Source organism: Haliaeetus albicilla, chromosome 2, assembly GCF_947461875.1.
Source record: "Haliaeetus albicilla chromosome 2, bHalAlb1.1, whole genome shotgun sequence".
In the NCBI taxonomy this organism is placed as follows: Eukaryota; Metazoa; Chordata; class Aves; order Accipitriformes; family Accipitridae; genus Haliaeetus; species Haliaeetus albicilla.
Window position 1 is genome coordinate 22652345 of NC_091484.1, and position 19929 is coordinate 22672273.

The 19929-nt window shown below is 43.2% G+C and overlaps 1 protein-coding gene across 29 annotated transcripts in view; it reads right to left on the reverse strand.

Moving 5' to 3' along the window:
• ARPP21 (cAMP regulated phosphoprotein 21) overlaps positions 1 to 19929 on the reverse strand; it is a 205629-nt gene that overhangs the window by 62633 nt on the left and 123067 nt on the right. For 16 of the 29 annotated variants that reach the window (XM_069809821.1, XM_069809938.1, XM_069809911.1 and 13 more), the window contains 5 exons: positions 18555 to 18663; positions 16639 to 16740; positions 10109 to 10146; positions 7969 to 8028; positions 5185 to 5417 (listed from right to left, as the gene is read on the reverse strand). In XM_069809821.1, the coding sequence (XP_069665922.1) occupies positions 5185 to 5417; positions 7969 to 8028; positions 10109 to 10146; positions 16639 to 16740; positions 18555 to 18663 (542 nt within the window). The remainder of the gene's footprint in view (positions 1 to 5184; positions 5418 to 7968; positions 8029 to 10108; positions 10147 to 16638; positions 16741 to 18554; positions 18664 to 19929) is intronic. The other 13 variants (XM_069809971.1, XM_069809930.1, XM_069809851.1 and 10 more) reach the window with 9 other exon arrangements.

The window sequence follows — 19929 nt, forward strand, 5'->3', positions numbered from 1 at the left end:
AAATACAGGGAAGTGTAGTTTCAAAACTACATAGCAAAACCAGTGGGTATGCTGCATATGCTTATGCTCAGGAACAAGCCAGAGGTAAACAACCATACTGTACTAATTTTTCAAGTCAAATTCATGTCTTAATTCCATAGGATTTCACAAACTTGAGGATGGAGTGAAACTGAATGAGAAGATTATCTTAGGAAGGGATCCTTATAGGTCCCTTCCAACTTGAGATATTCTGTGATGCTATGAATCTTAATAATAAACGCAATATTTGTCTAGGGCCTCAAAAGAAACATAAAAAAGAAGCATTAAGAAGAAGAAGAGGCAGGATATTCCAAAAGCTCCCAGCAGCTTTATGACCAGAAGAGTTTGAAAGAGCGGCTTTCCAACCAGCCGGGTTCTTTACAGCTGTGAAATATAACAAATGCACAGGGGGCAGTTCCTGAACTGGGAGAACCTCAGGGGGAGGTCAGAGAGCTGCTGGGAGCCCACAGCTCTCCCAACAGCGGCTGACAGGACCTGGGCCAGGCCAGGAGCAACGTTGGCCATGCCCCCTGCCACATCTAAAAGAAGCCCTTAGGCAGTACTAGCGACCAGGGCATGGCGCGGCAGTTGGCGCGCAGGAAGGGTGCCAAAGCTCTGCCAGCTCGACCAGGGAGCAACGGTACCCACCTGGCAGAAGACCATGGCCTCTGTAAGCTCTGCACCCACCACGAGTGACCCAGCTGCCCAGAGCGAGCTCCAGTGGGAAGATGCCGCCACCCCAGTGCCGGGCTGCAGGCTGTGCCCCACTCTTACGCCGGGATGGGACGACAGCAGTGAGCACACCGTGGGAGGCGTGCCCAGGGAGAGGAACTCCTCCGCTTAGTGACAGGGCTTGGGGAGGAGCCAAGTGGGTTGAGGAGTATCAGGGAGTGCGCGCGAGACAGAGACTACCAGAATCACCCCCTACCTTCCCTGGGACAGGCATGGCAGGCAGGCAGGCAGTGTGATACGGAGGATTCCCTATCCTCTCTCTGCCTGGCTGAACGAGGTGACTCAAGGGATAGGGGACAATGGCGACAAGCAGGCTGCAGCAGCAAGCGCAGGTACGAGGCTCTGCAAGTGGAACCGCACAATGACGAGGACGATGGCTCATCCAGCTTGGAGGTGTCACCGAGGTTAAGTCGGCCTACGCCCTGTGTCAAAACTGCTTCCATAAAGAAAAAAATGGGTCACTGTCATAGGAGACTCCTTCTGAAGGGACCAGAAGGCCCCGTATGCAGACTGGACCCACTTCTTAGGAAAGTCTGATGTCTCCCTGGGGCCCAGGTTGAAGATGTGAAGAGAAAGCTTCCTACCCTGATACGGCCCTCAGATTATTATCCATTATTGATTTTTCAGGGAAGCAGCGATGGAGTTGCAACAAGAAGTACAAGGGCAATCAAGAGAGACTTCGGGGCTTTGGGATGACTGGTTAAGGGATCAGGAGCACAGGTAGTGTTCTCCTCTAGCCTTCCAGTTGCAAGGAATGATGAGGGAAGAAACAGGAAGAGCCAGCAGATCAATACCTGGCTCCGAGCCTGGTGTCACCAGCAGAATTTGGGGTTTTTTGATCATGGGTTGGTTTACACGACACCGGGTCTGCTGGCAACAGTTGGGGTGCACCTGTCTCAAAGGGGGGAAAGGATCTTTGCACAGGAGTTAGCAGGGCTCATTGAAAGAGCTTTAGACTCTATGTGAAGGGGGAAAGGAAGAAAACCAGGCTTGCCAGAGATAAGTCTGGGGTTGGCACGCTAATGTTTGAGGGACGGTGTGCCAGCAAGGTCCTTTGCTCTGCCATCTCAGTGGAGGTAGGGGATGGAGATCCATGAGGCAGCAAAGATGCAAGGGTTACTGTGTTGGAAACCGTGGAAGCACCTCAGAATGGTCACATAGGAATTAGGGCTTCTCCCCCCAAAAAGCTGGTGGGATCAATAGTCCAACTAAAGTGCATCTACACCAATGCATGCAGCATGAGCAACACACAGGAGGAGCTGGAAGCCATTGTGCAGCAGGAAAACTATGATATACTTGCCGTCACAGAAACATGGTGGGATGACTCGCACAACTGGAGTGTTGCAATGAACAGGTATAAACTCTTCAGAAGGGACAGGCAAGGAAGGAGAGGCAGTGGGGTAGCCCTGTATGTTAGGGCGTGTTTTGATTGTCTAGAGCTTGATGATGGTGAGTGTTTATGGGCAAGAACAGGGGACAGGCCAACAAGGCAGATATCGTGGTGGGAGTCTGTTATAGATCACCCAACCAGGATGAAGAGGCAGATGAAATATTCTATGAGCAGCTGGGAGAAGTCTCACAATTGCTAGCCCTTGTTATTGTGGGGGACTTCAACTTACCAGATGTCTGCTGGAAATACAATACATCAGAGAGGAAACGGTCTAGGAGGTTCCTGGAGTGTGTGGAAGATAACTTCCTCACACAGCTGGTGAGGGAGCCAACTAGGGAAGGAGTCCCGCTGGACCTGTTGTTTGCAAATAGAGAATGACTTGTGGGTGATGTGATGGTTGGAGGCTGTCTTGGAAATAGCAATCATGAAATGATAAGAGCTTTTCATTCTTGGAGAAGTAAGGAGAGGGGTCAGCAGAACTGCCACTTTGGACTTCTGGAGGGCAGACTTTGGCCTGTTCAGGAGCCTGGTTCACAGAGCCCCTTGGGAGGCAGTCCTGAAGGGCAAAGGAGTCCAGGAAGGCTGGGCATCCTTCAAGAAGGAAATCTTAAAGGTGCAGGAGGAGGCTGTCCCCATGTGCCAAAAGATGAGCCAGTGGGGAAGAAGTCTGGCCTGGCTGAACAGAGAGCTTTGGCTGGAACTCAGGAAAAAAAAGGAGAGTTTATGACCTTTGGAAGAAGGGTCAGGCCACTCAGGAGGACTATAAGGATGTCGTGAGGTTATGCAGGGAGAAAATTAGAAGCGCCAAATCCTAGCTAGAACTTAATCTGGCTACTGCTATAAAAGACAATTAAAAACGTTTCTATAAATACGTTAGCAACGAAAGGAGGGCTAAGGAGAATCTCCATCCTTGACTGGATGCGGGGGGAAACATAGTGACAAAGGCTGAAGAAAAGGCTGAGGTACTTAATGCTTTCTTTGCCTCAGTCTTTAACGGTAAGACCAGTTGTTCTCCAGGTACCCAGCCCCCTGAGCTGGAAGACAGGGACAGGGAGCAGAATGAAGCCCCCATAATCCAAGGGGAAATGGTTAGCAACCTACTAGACCAATTGTATGGCCAACTGTATGAGATTCAACAAGGCTAAGTGCCAGGTCCTGCACTTGCGTCACAACAACCCCATGCAATGCTACAGGCTTGGAGAAGAGTGGCTGGAAAGCTGCCTGGCAGAGAAAGACCTGGGGGTGCTGGTTGACAGCCAGCTGAATATGAGCCAGCAGTGTGCCCAGGAGGCCAAGGCGGCCAGTAGCATTCTGGCTTGTATCAGAAACAGTGTGGCCAGCAGGACTAGGGCAGCGATCTTCCCCCTGTACTCAGCACTGGAGAGGCTGCACCTCAAATATGGTGTTCATTTTTGGGCCCCTCACTACAGGAAAGACGTTGGGGTGTTGGAACATGTCCAGAGAAGGGCAACAAAGCTGGTGAAGGGCCTGGAGCACAAGTCTTATGAGGAGCGGCTGAGGGAACTGGGGTTGTTTAGTCTGCAGAAAAGAAAGCTGAGGGGAGATCTTATGGCTCTCTACAACTACCTGAAAGCAGGTTGTAGCGAGGTGGGGGTCGGTCTCTTCTCCCAAGTAACAAGCAACAGGATGAGAGGAAATGGCCTCAGAAATGACCTCAAGTTGTGCCAGGGGAGGTTTAGATTGGATATTAGGAAAAATGTCTTCACTGAAAGGCTTGTCAAGCATTGGAACGGGCTGGGCTGCCCAAGGAAGTGGTTGAATCACCATCCCTGGAGGTACTTAAAAGATGTGTAGATGTGGCATATAGGGACATGGTTTAGGGGTGGACTTGGCAGTGCTACGTTAATGGTTGGACTCAATGATCTTAAAGGTCTTTTCCAACCTAAACGATTATATAATTCTATAAAATTTTAAACTATGATCAAGATCCAGAGGTCCAGAATGTAGTTACAAAGTCAAAGGTTTTCTTGATTTATTCTGAAAACTCCATTCCTGAGCATCCTGAATCACAGCAAATGCTACTGTACAATTTTGGGAATCGGAGTGAAATCTGACCAACCCAGGTTTGATAAACTGGGTTTAAATTAAGTACCGTCCATAAAACACTCTCGAGCTGAAAGAGCACTAAGTGCTAAGTATTGATTACCACTTGTCCTGTACTATATTTATCAAATGAACCAAACTGATGGAATCATCTGATGGGCTCATTATTTATTATGCACTTTTACACAAAAATATAATAGAGAAGCTTAATGGCATGGTTTGAAATTACTTAGATCCAGACCCTGTGACTCACTCATATGTTAATGTACCCATGAAGTTAATGCAAATAAATGCAGAATTCCCACCAGGTTCGTAGTGTCCTTAAATGGTGCTTTCACTTAATGGGAACTAAACAAGAAAATGGTGAGATTGTGGGACCTCTGTGAATCCAGTGCTTCTGCCTGCTCAGACCACAGCACGCTGCCTCATCTGCCAGCAGCAAGGGAGAGGCTGTACTCCCAAGACACAGACGGTCTGCATTTCAGCAACGACAACAAAATGTTCTTCGATTTCTCATCAGATATATGACATTTAATTCTTCATTATTCAAAAAGATTAAGATTAATTAAAAGGTAAAATCTGTGCTTTGTCTGAAAGGGGTACCACCTTTTCATGCTACAAGTGCAGACAGTATTCAAATAGGACGTGCACATACTCTACTCCAGGAAAAGCCCACCATACCTATGATTTGCAAACCTCAGGCACCAGGTTTTCTTCTTGATTCCTAAAAACTCAATAGCAGGAACCCAGATACTAGCATACGTAGATGGAAATACACATCTGCTATGCACAGGAAATAGAACTGTTCATGTAATTCACCATCTAGTGCAACCCATGGGGGTTGGACTAGATGATCTCTGAAGGTCCCTTCCAACCCAAACCATTCTGTGATTCTGTGCTATACCATACTCTGGCAAGTACCAGTACAGCCATTTACCATGGCACAACAAGAAGTCCTGTGAACCCAATACAGTACTAGCTACCTGTTTTAGACAGTTTGCCGGTACTTCTGTTACTTGACGAGCTATCTCCTCTTGTCAGGACGGTTATCCCACCAAAACTGGCTGTCTTTGTTATGGCTGGCTTCAAATTTCGATTTGAGCTGTCCGAGTCTGTGCTGCTCCATGGCCTCTGGTGGTCTGTCCACTTCAATTCATTCTCCGTACTGCTCTGTCGACTGCCAGATGCCTTCCCCATGCTGTCTCTGTTACCCCTACAGATATCAGGAAACAAAGATTTATATAAAACCAAAACCCTGTCAGGGCAGAGCCTATCTTTGGGTACCCTGCAGTGGGTAATAAAGAAAAAGGAAATACTCTGCATTTACGAAAGCATGCCTGAAGTAGGGGATTTAGCCCCTGTATGCATTTGCCTTCAGCAAGTAAACACTGCTATACCCTTTTACATGCACGGCACTTAGCACTGCTCCAATTACACATACATCCTAAGAGCACTTCACTGGACAGGGCTGATGTAGTAATATTACACAGCACTGACGTAGCAGTTCTGTTGCCTGTTGACCGGTCTCTTCCCTCAGCAAACCCCTTGCTACCTCTCCCTTTGCTGTCCATCACCTGTAATATTTTTCTCACTAACTTCACCTGCCCTCTGCTTTTGCCTTCATATCCATCCTCCTTATTTCTATTGCACCTTCTCCCCACTCATCATCTACTCTGTGAAGTCATCCAAAGCTTTCCCCTCAACATGTGACCTCTCAGTGTGACCCCAAACTCTTCAGTGCTAATGCTCCACTTAGATATCCACCAGTTGTTTGGGTTTTTTTTTTCCCCTATGCATGCAGTAATTGGGTAGAGGCTGTCTGTCCTTGAACAGCTGCAGAGCACCCACAGTGTACTGTGAGTAACAACACAGTAAACTGTGAGCAGAATTTGGCTTATTTATGGTGAACCGCTTACAATGTGCTGCTAAAATGACAAAATCAACATGCTTATCACAGCTTAGTGCACCAGATCATCATCCCAAGTGATGCTAATAACACTACCTTTTGGAAGGCTTTTTAGAAGACATTTTCCACCCCTCCGCCTTATTTTACAGTATAATACTTTGCAGGCTCAAAGCTCTTTCTACAAATCAAAAGGATGGGACTGTAGCTATTTTTTTTTCTTTTGGTCCCCTTTCTCCTTGTGAACATGGCTCTTGCTTTTTATTTGGAGAACCTGCCGAGCTGTATCACTCGGGATGTGAAGGAGCAGCGTGTCAAAGATGGGATCAGGCTGGTGCGTTCCCTGCCTGGGAACAGAGCATCTCACAGATGTGATCAGCAGTATTAACCTGTTGGCCTTTGCTAGACCCAGACAGTGGGAAAGCATGAAGAGAAACAGCACAAAAGCAACAAAAAATGGAAATAAAAATTTCCATAAAAATGGAGAAAGGTTTTAAAAAGAAATTGTCCTTAAGATTTAATTGGAAAGAAAAAAAAACAAAGTATGTTATTTACAGACTCTTTTGCATTCTTGTGCTTAGAAATTAACAATTCTCTTATATTTATATTCTAGTGGAAAAGAGGGAGAGAAACAGAATGCTCTTGTATCCCAGTTATCTGTGCTTTGGGGTTACACAAAATTCCTTTTTGTTCCCCAAACCCAAACAGATATTTGTTATTAAAAGTGTCTAAGATGCCTCCTTACTCCTGCATGCCCAATCCAAGACTCTTAGATCATCAAGGCTAGCCCAAAGTGTGAAGAAAAGTTTGGCTGCCAGCTGCCTGTGGCCCTGGGACACAGCTCCAGATGCTTCAGCACTGCTCCTTATCTGGTACAGTCTTGCCATCTCCTCCATAGCTGTTGTGCTGATGTGTGTAGTCAGCAACCACACGCCAAATAACCCCGAATCCTTTTCTCCTTGTAATGAAAAATGATGTAATACAGATGATATAGGTTTGAAATGACACAAACTATCACTGCCACATATGCAAACTACAATGCATATAGACATCCAGTGATCACCTTTCTTCTGCCTAGCTATCCCCATGCCTTACTAGATGAAGGACATGCTTCTGAAAGCATCCATTACTTCTGCCTGCTCTGTTTAAGACTTGTGGCAACTGATTGACTTTAAAAGCAGCGTGGCATGCTCAATTCTGGTTGATTTGAATTGAACCTGTGGGAGCTCATAGTGTGGGGAGATAGCCTTTCTGTCACCATCAGGTTGGATCTTCCACTGATCCAGTGTGTCAACTGATAAAAAAGTTCTCCATGAAAATATGGACTGACTCCTCCTGATTCCCTGTGGCTTAGGACACGATTTGGGATACATCTGAATGTTCTCTGGGCAGAAGGAATTGGAGTTTGGAAGACAAAGTTCACAGAGGAAAAAGTTTCAAAACATTGTTGCTTTAGATAAGGGAACTTCAATCAGTCTCACCTTTTACTTCAGCTTTTAAGAAACCAACAAAAGGAAAAAAGGTCAGTCTGGGCACTAGTCTGTGAAACGTGTCTGTCGTATACACTAGAGCAAAATGAACTTCTACCAGTCACAGTCACCCCCAAATTGTGGCAGTCCGAGCAGCTGGGCAGCTAAAAATCTCTTATGATTCCTGAGCCAATGATCCATAAAACCAAAGAAAAGCGTCCCATTGTGACCTCCCCATTCAGAGGGGGAGGGTGGGATGAGCAAGTTAAGAACTCTGTTCCAACCAGAAAAATGACATACCCACACCCATCGAGGTCTCCCTCAGCGAGGAAACAGACAGTAACTCTCACTCAAGATTTCAGAAAATGAATATTAAATAAATTCATACAAACCTAAACAGCTGTCTTTTCTTATGAGTATCATTGCATATACTACTGTCTTCCAACAGCCTACTGAAAAATGAAAAGAAAGATTATGTAACAGACATGGTAATTCAAATTGATCTGATCTGTAAAGCTGTATTTAATTTCTAGCAACATCTTCCAACTTGCACTAGATTCATAGTTTAAAAAAACCCCACAAGGCTAAAATTGTCCGTTCCGCCCCCCCCGTTGACTGTGCACAGTCAACTGAATATAAGAAATGTCAGCCAGGGAGGCTGAAGGTCATTTAACATTTCCTGTTACTGAGCAAGGTAATTCTCAGAAGCCAAGGAACCACATATCTACATCCAAAAGAAAATTCATAAAAATATCACCTAATAAGAACATAAAAAATGCAAGCCAGCAAAATACTGCATATATAATTTTAAGCACTTGCTAAGTCGCTTGGAAGTCTCTGCAGCTCAGAGAAATGCTCAGGTTCTCTGATGAAAAAGAAAGGCAAAGCACTTAAACACATACCTAACTTTCAACACAGCAAATCAACAAGGTTGCTCATGCGCACAGAGCTAAGTACGAGTTTAAGTGCTTCACCTGATCAAAGGCTGTAAGGCACGCAGCAAGAAAAAGCAGCATTCTGAGGAACACAGCTGAAGTCTCCCTCCTGACAACAACAGTACAGGCAGTAACAGAAGCCCAGTTTCCAACCTGGCCTTTTACTGGTCTCCATTTGGGTATGCACCCTCACACCAGGAAAGCTGGTTGGCCAGCTCATGGGTTCGAACAAAGCAAACCATGTGCAAACACCAGAACTGGCCACATTCTCCTGCACGCAAGTGTGGGATTGAATGCATACACCAACAGAAGCCTGGCTATGAAGTTCGTGGTTTATCCCATCCCCACCCTACCCTCAGCAGTGCAGCGTCTGAGCACTTTCCATACTGACTTGGGAACATGAATAACCAACGTCATGTTTATTGTCCCAATCTCTCCAGAGAGGAAAAGGTAGGTTTATGGGAGCATCTGCTTTTTGCTTTTTGGGTTCCTCTGTTGCAATTTTGATTTATTTTGATAAAACCTATCTCCGTAGTCATGATACAGAAGCAGCAGCTGAGGAAATATCCTTGGCTCTCAGAATACAAGGTGGGTAGATGACAGTGGCCATTACCTCCCGAGAGCCTTCCCTCATTCCACTTACAGGACTGTCCATCGGAAAAGCTGGTTTGTGCCATTACTGTGGCGTCATTTTCTACAGGAACAGCCTTACCCATAAATGCATCTGACAGACGTAAGGATGGACAGAGATAGAAATACTGTGAAAGATAACCCCCCCTTCTTCAGTTTTAAAACCTGCACAGGACAGACTTGGGCTAGCACTGCTCAAATACTCACCAGTGAAATTCCCAGTGTTTTGGTTAAAATCCTTAACTGCCATAAAGGTGCACAATTTCTAAGATTTTCAACACAGTTAAGCTAATTTATGGCTGCTATGGAGCTAACACTTCATATTCTGTAGATCTTAAACACAGGTTCTTCTTCCCTTTGCTTTAAGTGGATTTATTACAATAAAAAGAACATCCATAAGAACTATGACACAGTAATGCAAAGCAACAGTTGGCTGAGGTATCACCATTTCATTACTACAACACAGCAGTAAAGCAGGTCTGGTCTGGGGGACTCGGGACTCTTCACAAGCACCAAGTGAAGGCAGTGCTGCCACTCAGTCCCGCAGGGGAGCAGGTTAAACAATAGAAACACAAGTGTGGTGTTTTATAAATACCGTCATCCAGCCACTGCAGGAGTGCTTTTTAAAGATCAATAAGTTAAATTCTAAAAGCACTCCAGAGACAGATTGGTCATTTGAAATGAAACTTTAGGTGGGCTCCCCCCTCCCTCCAACAATCTGCTTTTTAAACTGAAATGCAAGGTCTTGGGAAAGCAGCAGCAACATCTTATCTGCTCAGATACAATACTGCAAGGCAATCTCTTCCCCCCCCTTCAAGCACAAAAACACTGCAGATAATATGGATTACAAATTTGCTCAACAGTCTTCATGTTAGAATAAACAACTATAGAACTACAGATAGACAAAATAATAAGAGAAACAGCTAAGTTTAACACCAAAAAAAAAAAAAAAAAAGCTATTTTTTACCTGTTTTCCACAAAAAGGTTTTCCTGGGAGCAAACTGACTGAAAAATAAAAAAGGCATTGTATCAGACGTTCTAGATATGCTCTGCTGTTCCAATTCCTTCCTTGATTTTAGAATTACCTCCCCTGTTCAGGCTTAAGGGGATTTCAATTCATGCATCATTTGCATTTGCAGAAGACAAGAGGGAAAAAAGGTCAAGAATAAGGTCAGGCCAGTAAAATAAATTCCATGCATTACAACACATTGCCAATGAGGGGATCTCAGTTTGGAAACAAACTGAAACTTCTCAGTCCTGAGATCAGAAAAAGGTAGTATGTGCAAAATACTGGCAATTTGAAGGGGAAAAACATTTTTCCTACATAATGTAAGGTTCCACTGGTCTGCCCTACCACCTCAAAATAAGATTGCAGAATAGGACAGAGCTGCAGGTAGGAAGGACAAACAGGAGGAAAGCATGCAGAATTGACAAAGTTCTTCAAAGGGAGAGAAGATACTGCAGTACTTAGAAATACCGTGTGATTTCACATTTTACAGTTGGAGAGGAAACAGTCATACCCGCATTAAGATGTAAAATGATGATAATCATCTTAATAATAATATTAACAACAATAATAGTCTATTGCAAAAAGGTTCTCTGCTGGAGGACTTAGATCCCGAGAAAGGTGAAGGGCTTGGAAGAAATAAATCCTATGGGCAAGTGTATAGTTCTTTTAGCATCACTTAATTTTTTTATGTAGAGAAACGAAGCTGTGCTCAATTTCCCATGAATAATTCTCCCTCTTTGATTTTTTTCATTTCCCTCTCTTTATGTTCACTACACAAAGTGCCTCATAGCTGTCACTGGATTGTATCTCCATGAGGTACAGTAGAAAGGATAGTACCTGCAATGAATTTAAACAAAAGGCAGGCAAAGGGAGGAGGGCACCTGAGATCATGCCCATTACTTCTGTAACAATGGGACTCAGCTCAAAGAATAATGCAATGCCATCATTAGCTATGTCAAATTTTAATGGTACGGGATATACACGGATTTGGGATGTTTCTGTTTTGAAAAGGGTCAGCTAATGACCTACTCAAAGAGCGCTGGCCAACACCAGAAGCAACACCCTGCTCATTCCCAGTGCTCCAGCAGATGCATGGGCTAAGTTTTCCCTTGGCACTGCAGCCAGTGCCATCACATCAATTTACACAAGGAAGAAATTTAGCCATGAGAAGGCAGTGTGGTTTCTCCTTGAAGCTGTAATTCACCCACCCAGCATCGATATCAGGGAACATCTGACAGCTCCATGGGCTTCCCAGGCAAGCTCCCACCCTGCACTCCTACTAAACACACAAGGCTCTGGGCTGCATCGGTGGCAAGTGTGTCTCTCCTTAGCACAAAGCCTCAGGATACCAGGAGCAAGTTCTCCGTTGCCAGGGACTAAATTCGCGCCAGCTACAGCAGACCTAGGGTTTCACTCCAGGCGGAGAGGAGACACAAACTGTTCCACCTAAAACCACTGGGATTCTTTGTACAACTATGACACTGCCTCTTCTCTCATTTTATGTACTTTACTCACAAGGTTTCATTAACAAGTGTGGCTGTGCAGACTTCAGCATAGTCTAACTACCTACAGGCACAGTGAAATCACCCTGTAGGCTTGTATAACCTCAGCTGTGGGGCCGTGTCTTCACTCTGAGGTTCACGATAGGCATTTGTGCACTGACTCCACTGCAGTCACGTTGCCAAAGCACCATTACAGCTACTCTTCCAGAATAAGCGAGTAAAAACCTTTGCCTAGACCAGAGTACTTGTCTGTGTCCCCACAAAGTTACAAAGCAAAAGGGCATGTACCTGTCTGGATTTTTTTCTTTTATTTTTTTCAAGTTTTTAAAGAGACCAGGGCATAAAGCAGAACAAATATCTGGGATTTATATTTATCAAGCAAGTGGAGACTCCTGCTCCTTTTTCAGTGTCTTGATGGGAACCACTATCAACTGTATTACAGACTTGAAGACAGAGTCTGTAATAACTCCATTTGTCTTCCTGACTGATGATGCTGGCACAGAGCCACACAATCCCTGGAAACTATTTTTCAGTACAGGTGCGAGGCTGAGAAGACAAGCACACTTTATTATGTTATTCTTACTGTTAAAAATCAGATGGCTAAGCAGCTCTGGATAGCAATTTAGCTACTACAAGGTCAGGACTTACTTTGCTGATCTATAGCATCAATAATGGTCAATTTAAAGCACCAGGAAAGCTTAAGTACACAGCACAGCTGTTGTCAAAAATATTTTTAAAACACTTGGCTCTTGTATACTCAAAGACACTGACAACAAACCTACAAAAGGAAAAAAGTTATGTAAGATTACCTACAAATTCGTCTCCTTGGAGACCTCTGCATGCAAGATTTCCATTAGGGTGCTCTGTATGATTAATTGTCATTTATGAAACGAGCATTTCATTCTTCAATTTCCCAGAACCTTTTAAAGTCTCAACTGGAAAACGTGCATCAGCTCTGCCAGTGCACTAGGTATACTGGGGGCTGCTGCTCTTGTTTTTAATTACATTAGCCAACCTAGATAACTATTAACATGCAGCAATATCCTGCAGTGGATACCATCAGGTAATCATTTTCATGTCGGTTAACAAGACATGATAGATCTCAGACTTCCAACTAATGGTTACTGCTTGATCTGCAGCCACAAGCAAAGGCTCTGTACAACAGTAGGGGAGTTTTAGTACCTACAGGTTTACGGTAGCCAACACAAGGCATGTCTTTGTTTTGGTTTTATTAATTTTAAACTCTCTTCTTCCTAATCTCTTCCTACTAGAAGAATAGGACAGGCTGAAGCCACCTTTTCAAATATTTCTTTCACAACTGCCTTTAAACAGAGAGTGATAAAGATCCTCAGTGTTTTCTTAAATAGAGGAACCATGATTTATTTTAGCTAAAGGATCTGGCTCTTCAGAATACACTCCTTACTCAAAAACAGCCATTACAATTAACAGCAAAAAATAAAAAGCATGGTGTATTTCCTTTAATAAGTTCCATGTGTATCAATGGCAATTCTAGCATTTGTGTAAGTAATAAAACATCTACATTTTTTCAGTGAATACACAATGATTACTAGAGAATACATTTATGAAAAATGGATGGTCCTTACATGATTCTGGCTCATGAGGTTATACATTGCATTAACCTTGAAGAATGAAATTTCTCCCACATAATTTGATTGCTAGTCTTTAGAATCAGTTTTCTGCATGCTTAAAAGCCAAACATAGTGTACCATTTACACATGTGTTTGAGATTCTCATTTATATCTACAATTCAAATTAACACACAGGGAAAGAACAACGTATACTTTTTTTTATTCTTTTAGATTGTTCTTTGTTTTTCTTGGACAATGACTTTTCAACCTGCTAAAAGCAACTAAAGCAGTTCAGACAAGAAACTTCTTCACAAGACCCAGATATTCCAGGTCCTCTGCTCCAGTGCACCTGGTTGTAAAATTCATAAACTGTTGTAAAACTAAGTTTCCAATAAAAGCATGATTTAAAAAAAGAAGGTTGTAGGCTTTGCAATTAAAAAATAACCTTGAAAATAACTTTGAGCATAACAGAGCTCATACAGCACTGTTTTACTGTTAGCAGCCTGAAAAGTTTGAGGTGCACTTTGTAGTTCTTATTTCAGTGAGCTGGAACAATCACATTTATTAACCATTTATTTCTTCACCAATCCTTTTATTAAGATATCACATTAACATGCTTTTCAATCCCTGCCACTTGCTATGACGCTACATGTGACAGGAGTCATTAAAACCTCCTGCTCCCCTTGTCAAAATTTATGATAGCCAACACAGCAGATGGAAAACTTGCCAGAAAGTGTAATTTAAACTGACTAATATCAGACTAATCATCATAAGAACTATCATAATGATGGCATTATTCATGAACATATTTATTTTTTTAAAACCTTCCCACTTGGAAATGAAGATACCTGGTGCACTAGAGTGCTGCAAAATCAAAGGAAGGACAAGCAAGCTTTCTGTTGGCTGGTATGTGGGGTCCAGGTTAAGACATTTTTTGCAGCACTTGAAACATGCACTGAATTTTTTGCCCCTGTAATCAGACTGCCTTTTCCTCCTAAACTTTGTTCAAAGTTCTGACTTTTGGGCTGATATGTTATCCAAAGAGTTTTGGGTGCCTCACACACGTTTAGAGAGGGGGTGGTAGATGCAAAAAGTTACAGCAGTACTCTTGACCTTCACAGCTGCCCTTTGGAGACCTCTCATGCAAGCTCTCTTCATGCATACTCCAATTAGAAGCGAAGTATCTATAATCCATTTGCTAAGGTTCGTAAGCAAGGCACTGATAAAGGCTTGACTACAGCAGGGTAAGCAGTACAGAGATAATAAAAATACCACATGATTAATCCCTCCCTGTGTCTCTTTCTACATCTATAATTTGCAGGATGACAACGCTTAGGTACCTACCTCAGAGAAACCTGGGGAGAATTGGATTAATTAACGGTTGCAGAGGGCTTTAAAACTATAAAGTCTTACATGCAGTAAGTGGCTACCTATAATAGGAAGCCATTGCTCTCTTTCCTAAAATTGAAAAAAATAACATTGTCTACCACCACAACCACTGACATCATCCTAAAACCACCTCATATCTGTGAGGAGTGCTCCACTCAAAGAAGCTCAGCTAAGACATATATTCCTGTTAATATTATTAGTACAGCTTGCTGAAATTCACTGCACTACGGTGCTCACTAACACCTGCAATAGCAGAGAGAGAGAGCAAATGAGTGGATATGAGAGAGAGAGGGAGAGATATCTAACATCGCTGATCTTTAAAAATGCTCACTCCCAATCCATTTAAAATGCCTGCCACAAACCACACTGCTACTTAGGTATTGTCACTCGGAGATGCTAACCCAATGGACCACAACAACCTCCTGCTGTGGGCAATTAAAATGCTCACTGCTTGCCTGTCTTTAAAACTCAAGTATCTAAAGATAACAGCAGCAGCACATTGTGGAGGGAGTTTCAGCACACTTTTCCAGCCACCCCCACTTCCCAGCCTGGCATTTCTAGCTGCTGCTTGTGACAGAAACTGCATTATTTTGGCAACAACTTTCCATAGGGTATTTTTAAACAACATTTTGCCTCATTTGAAGTCTGCTTCAAAACCCAAAGATTATTTGGTTTTGCACAAGCTCCTTTGTCATAAGCCAGAAACAGCAACTTTCATATAGCGAACAGGTTGCAAAGAGGCTTTTGCAGCCCTTGAACAACTCAGAAACTCTACCATATATACTGTGACAGTATTTACATCAGACCCACAATGCTGAAAGCAAAACATAAACCAAAGGGCCTCTGCTTTTACTGGAATTGTCTCAGTTAAGAGAGAAAAAAACAAGGCTAAAAACATTCAGATGTGGCAAGCTACTTATTGAAAAGTAAAATTACTTAATCACAAGGGAGACAACACACACCTTAAAACTATACAATGTATTCTGCTAAAGAAAAATAACCTGGATGTGTGCAACTCCAAAACCAGAGCAAAATAAAAGGATATCTAAAATAATACTATTAGCCCTGCAACACATGAACAGTTTTAATTTAAAAGGACACTGTCAAATATGATTTTTAGGAATAGTTTTAATTGGGTTTATTCTCATATTCCGCTAAGTGGCAGAGCTCCCATTGAGATGCGAGATAAAACAATAAAATGTTGACTTTTTTCTTTTTTTCTTTTTAGGACTCCATCATTACAGTATTATAGCAAATGATAATTTTCTTCCTTTTTCTGGAACATGAGGTATTGCTCACAGATGTTTCCTATTTAAATGTTTTCCTCTAGCAATGTAGCTTCTTGTGCAAGTTCTGATTTTTCGGCAAAGGCAGGAATTATAATGCTTATTTCCTTTTATTCCTGTCAGAACAAAATCATCAACACTGTGACCGACTCTTTCTGATGGCAGAAATACAGTTCCTTAATCGGTCATTTCAAAAACCCTGTGCAATGCCATGTTTAACCTCTGTCTTTTCTTTGTTCTTAGTATCTTAGTGCTACAGCACTGGCCCAAAGAAACAAGACCACTATGAGGCTCTGCAGAAGGACGCTTACAAAATTTGATCCAGCTTGAAACAAATATGAAATAACGCAACTATTTAAAATTATTGAGAGTGTCCATTTAAATCACTGCTCTTTGGTTGGCAAAAGAGAAGGAAAAAGGAAGGAAACCTAGACCACACAAACATGAACATTCAAAGAAACAGGATAAGCACTCCCCAGACAACATGCTGGGCCTGATCTCTCCTCTACCCTTCTCCCTGCAACTCTCATCACCTTGCTCTCCAGAAGCCAGTCTTCACAACTCTCCAGCTCCTCTTGGACCCTCTGCGCCAATCGCCCTTCCCTGTCGCCTCCAGCTCCACAGAGCAAGTCCAGCTGCAGTGTTCGTGTTGGAGGGGGGCAAGACTGTCTGACTACCGGCAAAGGTATGGCACTAAAGAGGCAATTAAAACAACTACTCACATCTTGTGCAAATATTCTCTCCCTCACTCTCTGATACTCCTCTTCTCTCTCTTCAATTGATTTACTTCGTCTGTCATCTCTAAATGGAAGAATTCTGTTTTGCTGAGCAGAAAGAAAACCAGGAGGGTTATATAAGTTGAGCTGTTAAAAACTGCCATTAAGTAACTGTCAGCTGAGAATAATAAATGTTCACTTAAACAAATGAAGCATGAAAACGATAGCTGTCGTTCCTGCACGAAGCGCCCCGCAAGGCTGGGCACCTGAGGGTTTCCAGTTAGATACTGCATGTGGGTTCGTAGAGCGGGCGGCCGAAATAAGGTTTTCTGCACGGCTTTTGTGGACCCAGCGTCCTAAAATTGGGTGTTCTCACCCCAAGCCTAAGTGCCATTGCTCTCAACTGCTAAGATTTCTCGACTCTCCTACAGGCTGCGAGGAGCAGGAGGGCAGGCAGCACTGCGCTACCTACAAAATTGAGGAAGAAAAAAAGGGAAACTAGGATGCAAGAGCTAAACTGCAAACCCTAGTAGAAACCCCCCAGCCTACATGTACAAGGAGAAGAAGTTCCAAATATTTGGTACAACAGTTTTAACCATTTCCACACCATAAGGAACCCTCAGACTTCAGTTTTGCTGGGAAACGAAGGGCCTCTTGGTAAACCACAGTGCAGGAAATGGCTGTGCCATGGGAGGGAGAAGAGGAGAAGAGGACCTCCAGCAAGAAACACTTCATTGGCAATTGGGTTTCAAGTACTGCTCCTTCTCCCCCTGCACCCCAGCACCTAGTGAAATAGGTCATGCTGCTTTCCTTTGGCTGACCCCCATGTTCACCACACCCTGAAAATGCTTGGGGTTTGTTTTCGAAACCAACTCAGATGCAGCATAACTGGCATTGCTGCTATGTACAACTGAAAGTCAAGGAAAAAAAGGAGGGGAGGCAGGGAAGGGGGAAAAAAGAAAGGAAAAATCAGTCCTTTACTGAAAATGAGGAGAGTGGCAACGAGAGACTCACTGGCAGGTCCCTCCACAAATATAACCTAAGCAAAGAAAACATACGCTGTCTTCTTACCTGTGAGAATTTTCTCATAAAAGCAATTCACATCAGAACCCTTTTAAATTTTTTTTGTTAACGTATTCCACATACACAGCTTGCACTGGATTGAAACAGCACAACACCTGCTTTTAAAGGCAGCACGAACACACACATTTCCCTGGCGTTCCCCTACTCATTGGGCTCACCTACAGTAAGGTAGTGTTATGGGCACAGGCAACACAGAGGGGGAACGTCTGCCACAGTACATGCACAACAAGCAAGTAAGTTACACAGACAGTAAAAGGTGGTAAGGGCACAGGAGGAGGGAGGGAACTAAAAGATGAAACTGATTTATTTTTGGTCAAAACTTAATTTAGGATGGTTTAAAAAAAAAAAAATCAGCCTGGCCTCACCATCACATGTTTGTTTGGGGCATATTTTTTTAATTTTTTTTTTTTTTCTTCTCTCCTTTTTGGGCTACATCAGTTTATCATCAGTCCATACTGATATTCAACTCTGAAAGGGTACAACAGAAGGAGGAAGCTGTAGGGAGCGGAACAACTGCCATAGTTAGGCGAGACATTGAGAAATGCAACTGACACAGCCTTCCACGCAGCCCGGAGCCGCCGGCATTCCCCCTCCCGTGGACATGCAGCAAGTCCTGCGCCAAGCAAACCACCCATGCAAACCCACACACTGCCACGGCTGAAGCAGCCACGCCGGGGCTCGATGCTACCCACGGTGGTACGTACGCCAAAGGAGGCGGGAAGGGGGGCAGGAGGGCAGGGGAGGAGGAGGAGAGCAACAACAAAAGAACAACAATAACATCAGTCAGCCCACCTTCAAAAACAGAACAAATTTCAGCAACTCTCGAACCGAGAACCAACCTGATTGTCTTCTTTATCAATACTAGAGTTATCTCGCTTCAAGATAAATCGCTTCTGGGATTCTTCACCTTTTTCATCTTTTAAATGTTCAGAAAACCTTTGCTCTGGTCTGCCAGCAAAGTAAAACATAGCAATAAAAAAATCTTTCTTTTGGTTTTGCTTTGATCTTTATTTCTCAGTGCTCTTTGTTTTCACAGAGGCATTCAGTGCAAAAGCAGTTAACATTTGTGGTCATGGCGAGACGCTGCCTATAGCTGTCTGAGGCTGCTGTATCGCTGCTAACTGTTATTGCTATAAATAGCTTTTGTTGTTGTTGTGTAGCAAGGAGCGGGAATCCAAAGTCTCAGTCACTGAAATATTTAGAGTCTCCTCACTGTGACTGAAGGACAGGGAAAACAAATCAACATACTGTATGTTAATTTGCTTCCTTCAGTAGCTGTGACCTCAGGCAACACTGCCACTTAGTGAAGCCTATCCACCTTTAAAAGTAAGGAAAAACTGACAGAAATCTTAAAAAAACCCAACCAACCAACCAACCAAAAAACCCCAAGAGTTTCCTCGCTCCTGATAAACAAAACTGGTAACGGGAGGGACTGATGGTGTTTTGCTTAAACAAAATATTATCTCATCACCATTAAGTGGGGAAAATACTCCAGAACAATCATAAAGCATCAATTAGTTCACCGATGTAAACCCATCCAGCCATTTATTTATTTATTTATAAAAGCCAAACCCCACTGGTTAAAAGCTCAACATTTTCAGGTGCGTAAGCTGGTAGGATGCTGTTCCACGTTTTCACCTTGTGCAAAAAGCAAATTTTAAGAAACTTCTCACGTCACTGAGCTGGCCACTGTCAATAAATAACACTCCAGCCTGCACCACTCCCAGACCCAAACCCATAATGTTTTAAGCCCCACTGATGTTGACAGGGTGGCCAATGGCTTTGACAACTGAGCTGTGATTCATACGCTGCTATCACCCAGCGGAGGGGCTGCTAACGCACAAGTTGTTTTTTAAAAGCAGTAATAATGCTGTGTCACACCGTGAGGTTTCTATCAGGGAACACAAACCTTATACTCTGTGCTGAAGGAGCTGCCACCTGCAATACTGGTAAGAGATGCTCATGTCTAGAGACCTACATAAACAAGACATGAAGTTTCCACTAACATTAATGGACCAACTGTGAAAAAATCAAAAGGTAGAATTTACAGAAGTCAGTGACTTTGTAAATAAATGTCCTCTAAAAACTTTAAAACAGAAATCTCAGCTTCACCTTTTTTCAGAACGGAAAATTAAACCAGATGCGTAAATCAGCCACCTTTTTGTTGTTATAGCATTCAGATTTGCACTTAAGTATTTAGCAATGGATTTCAAA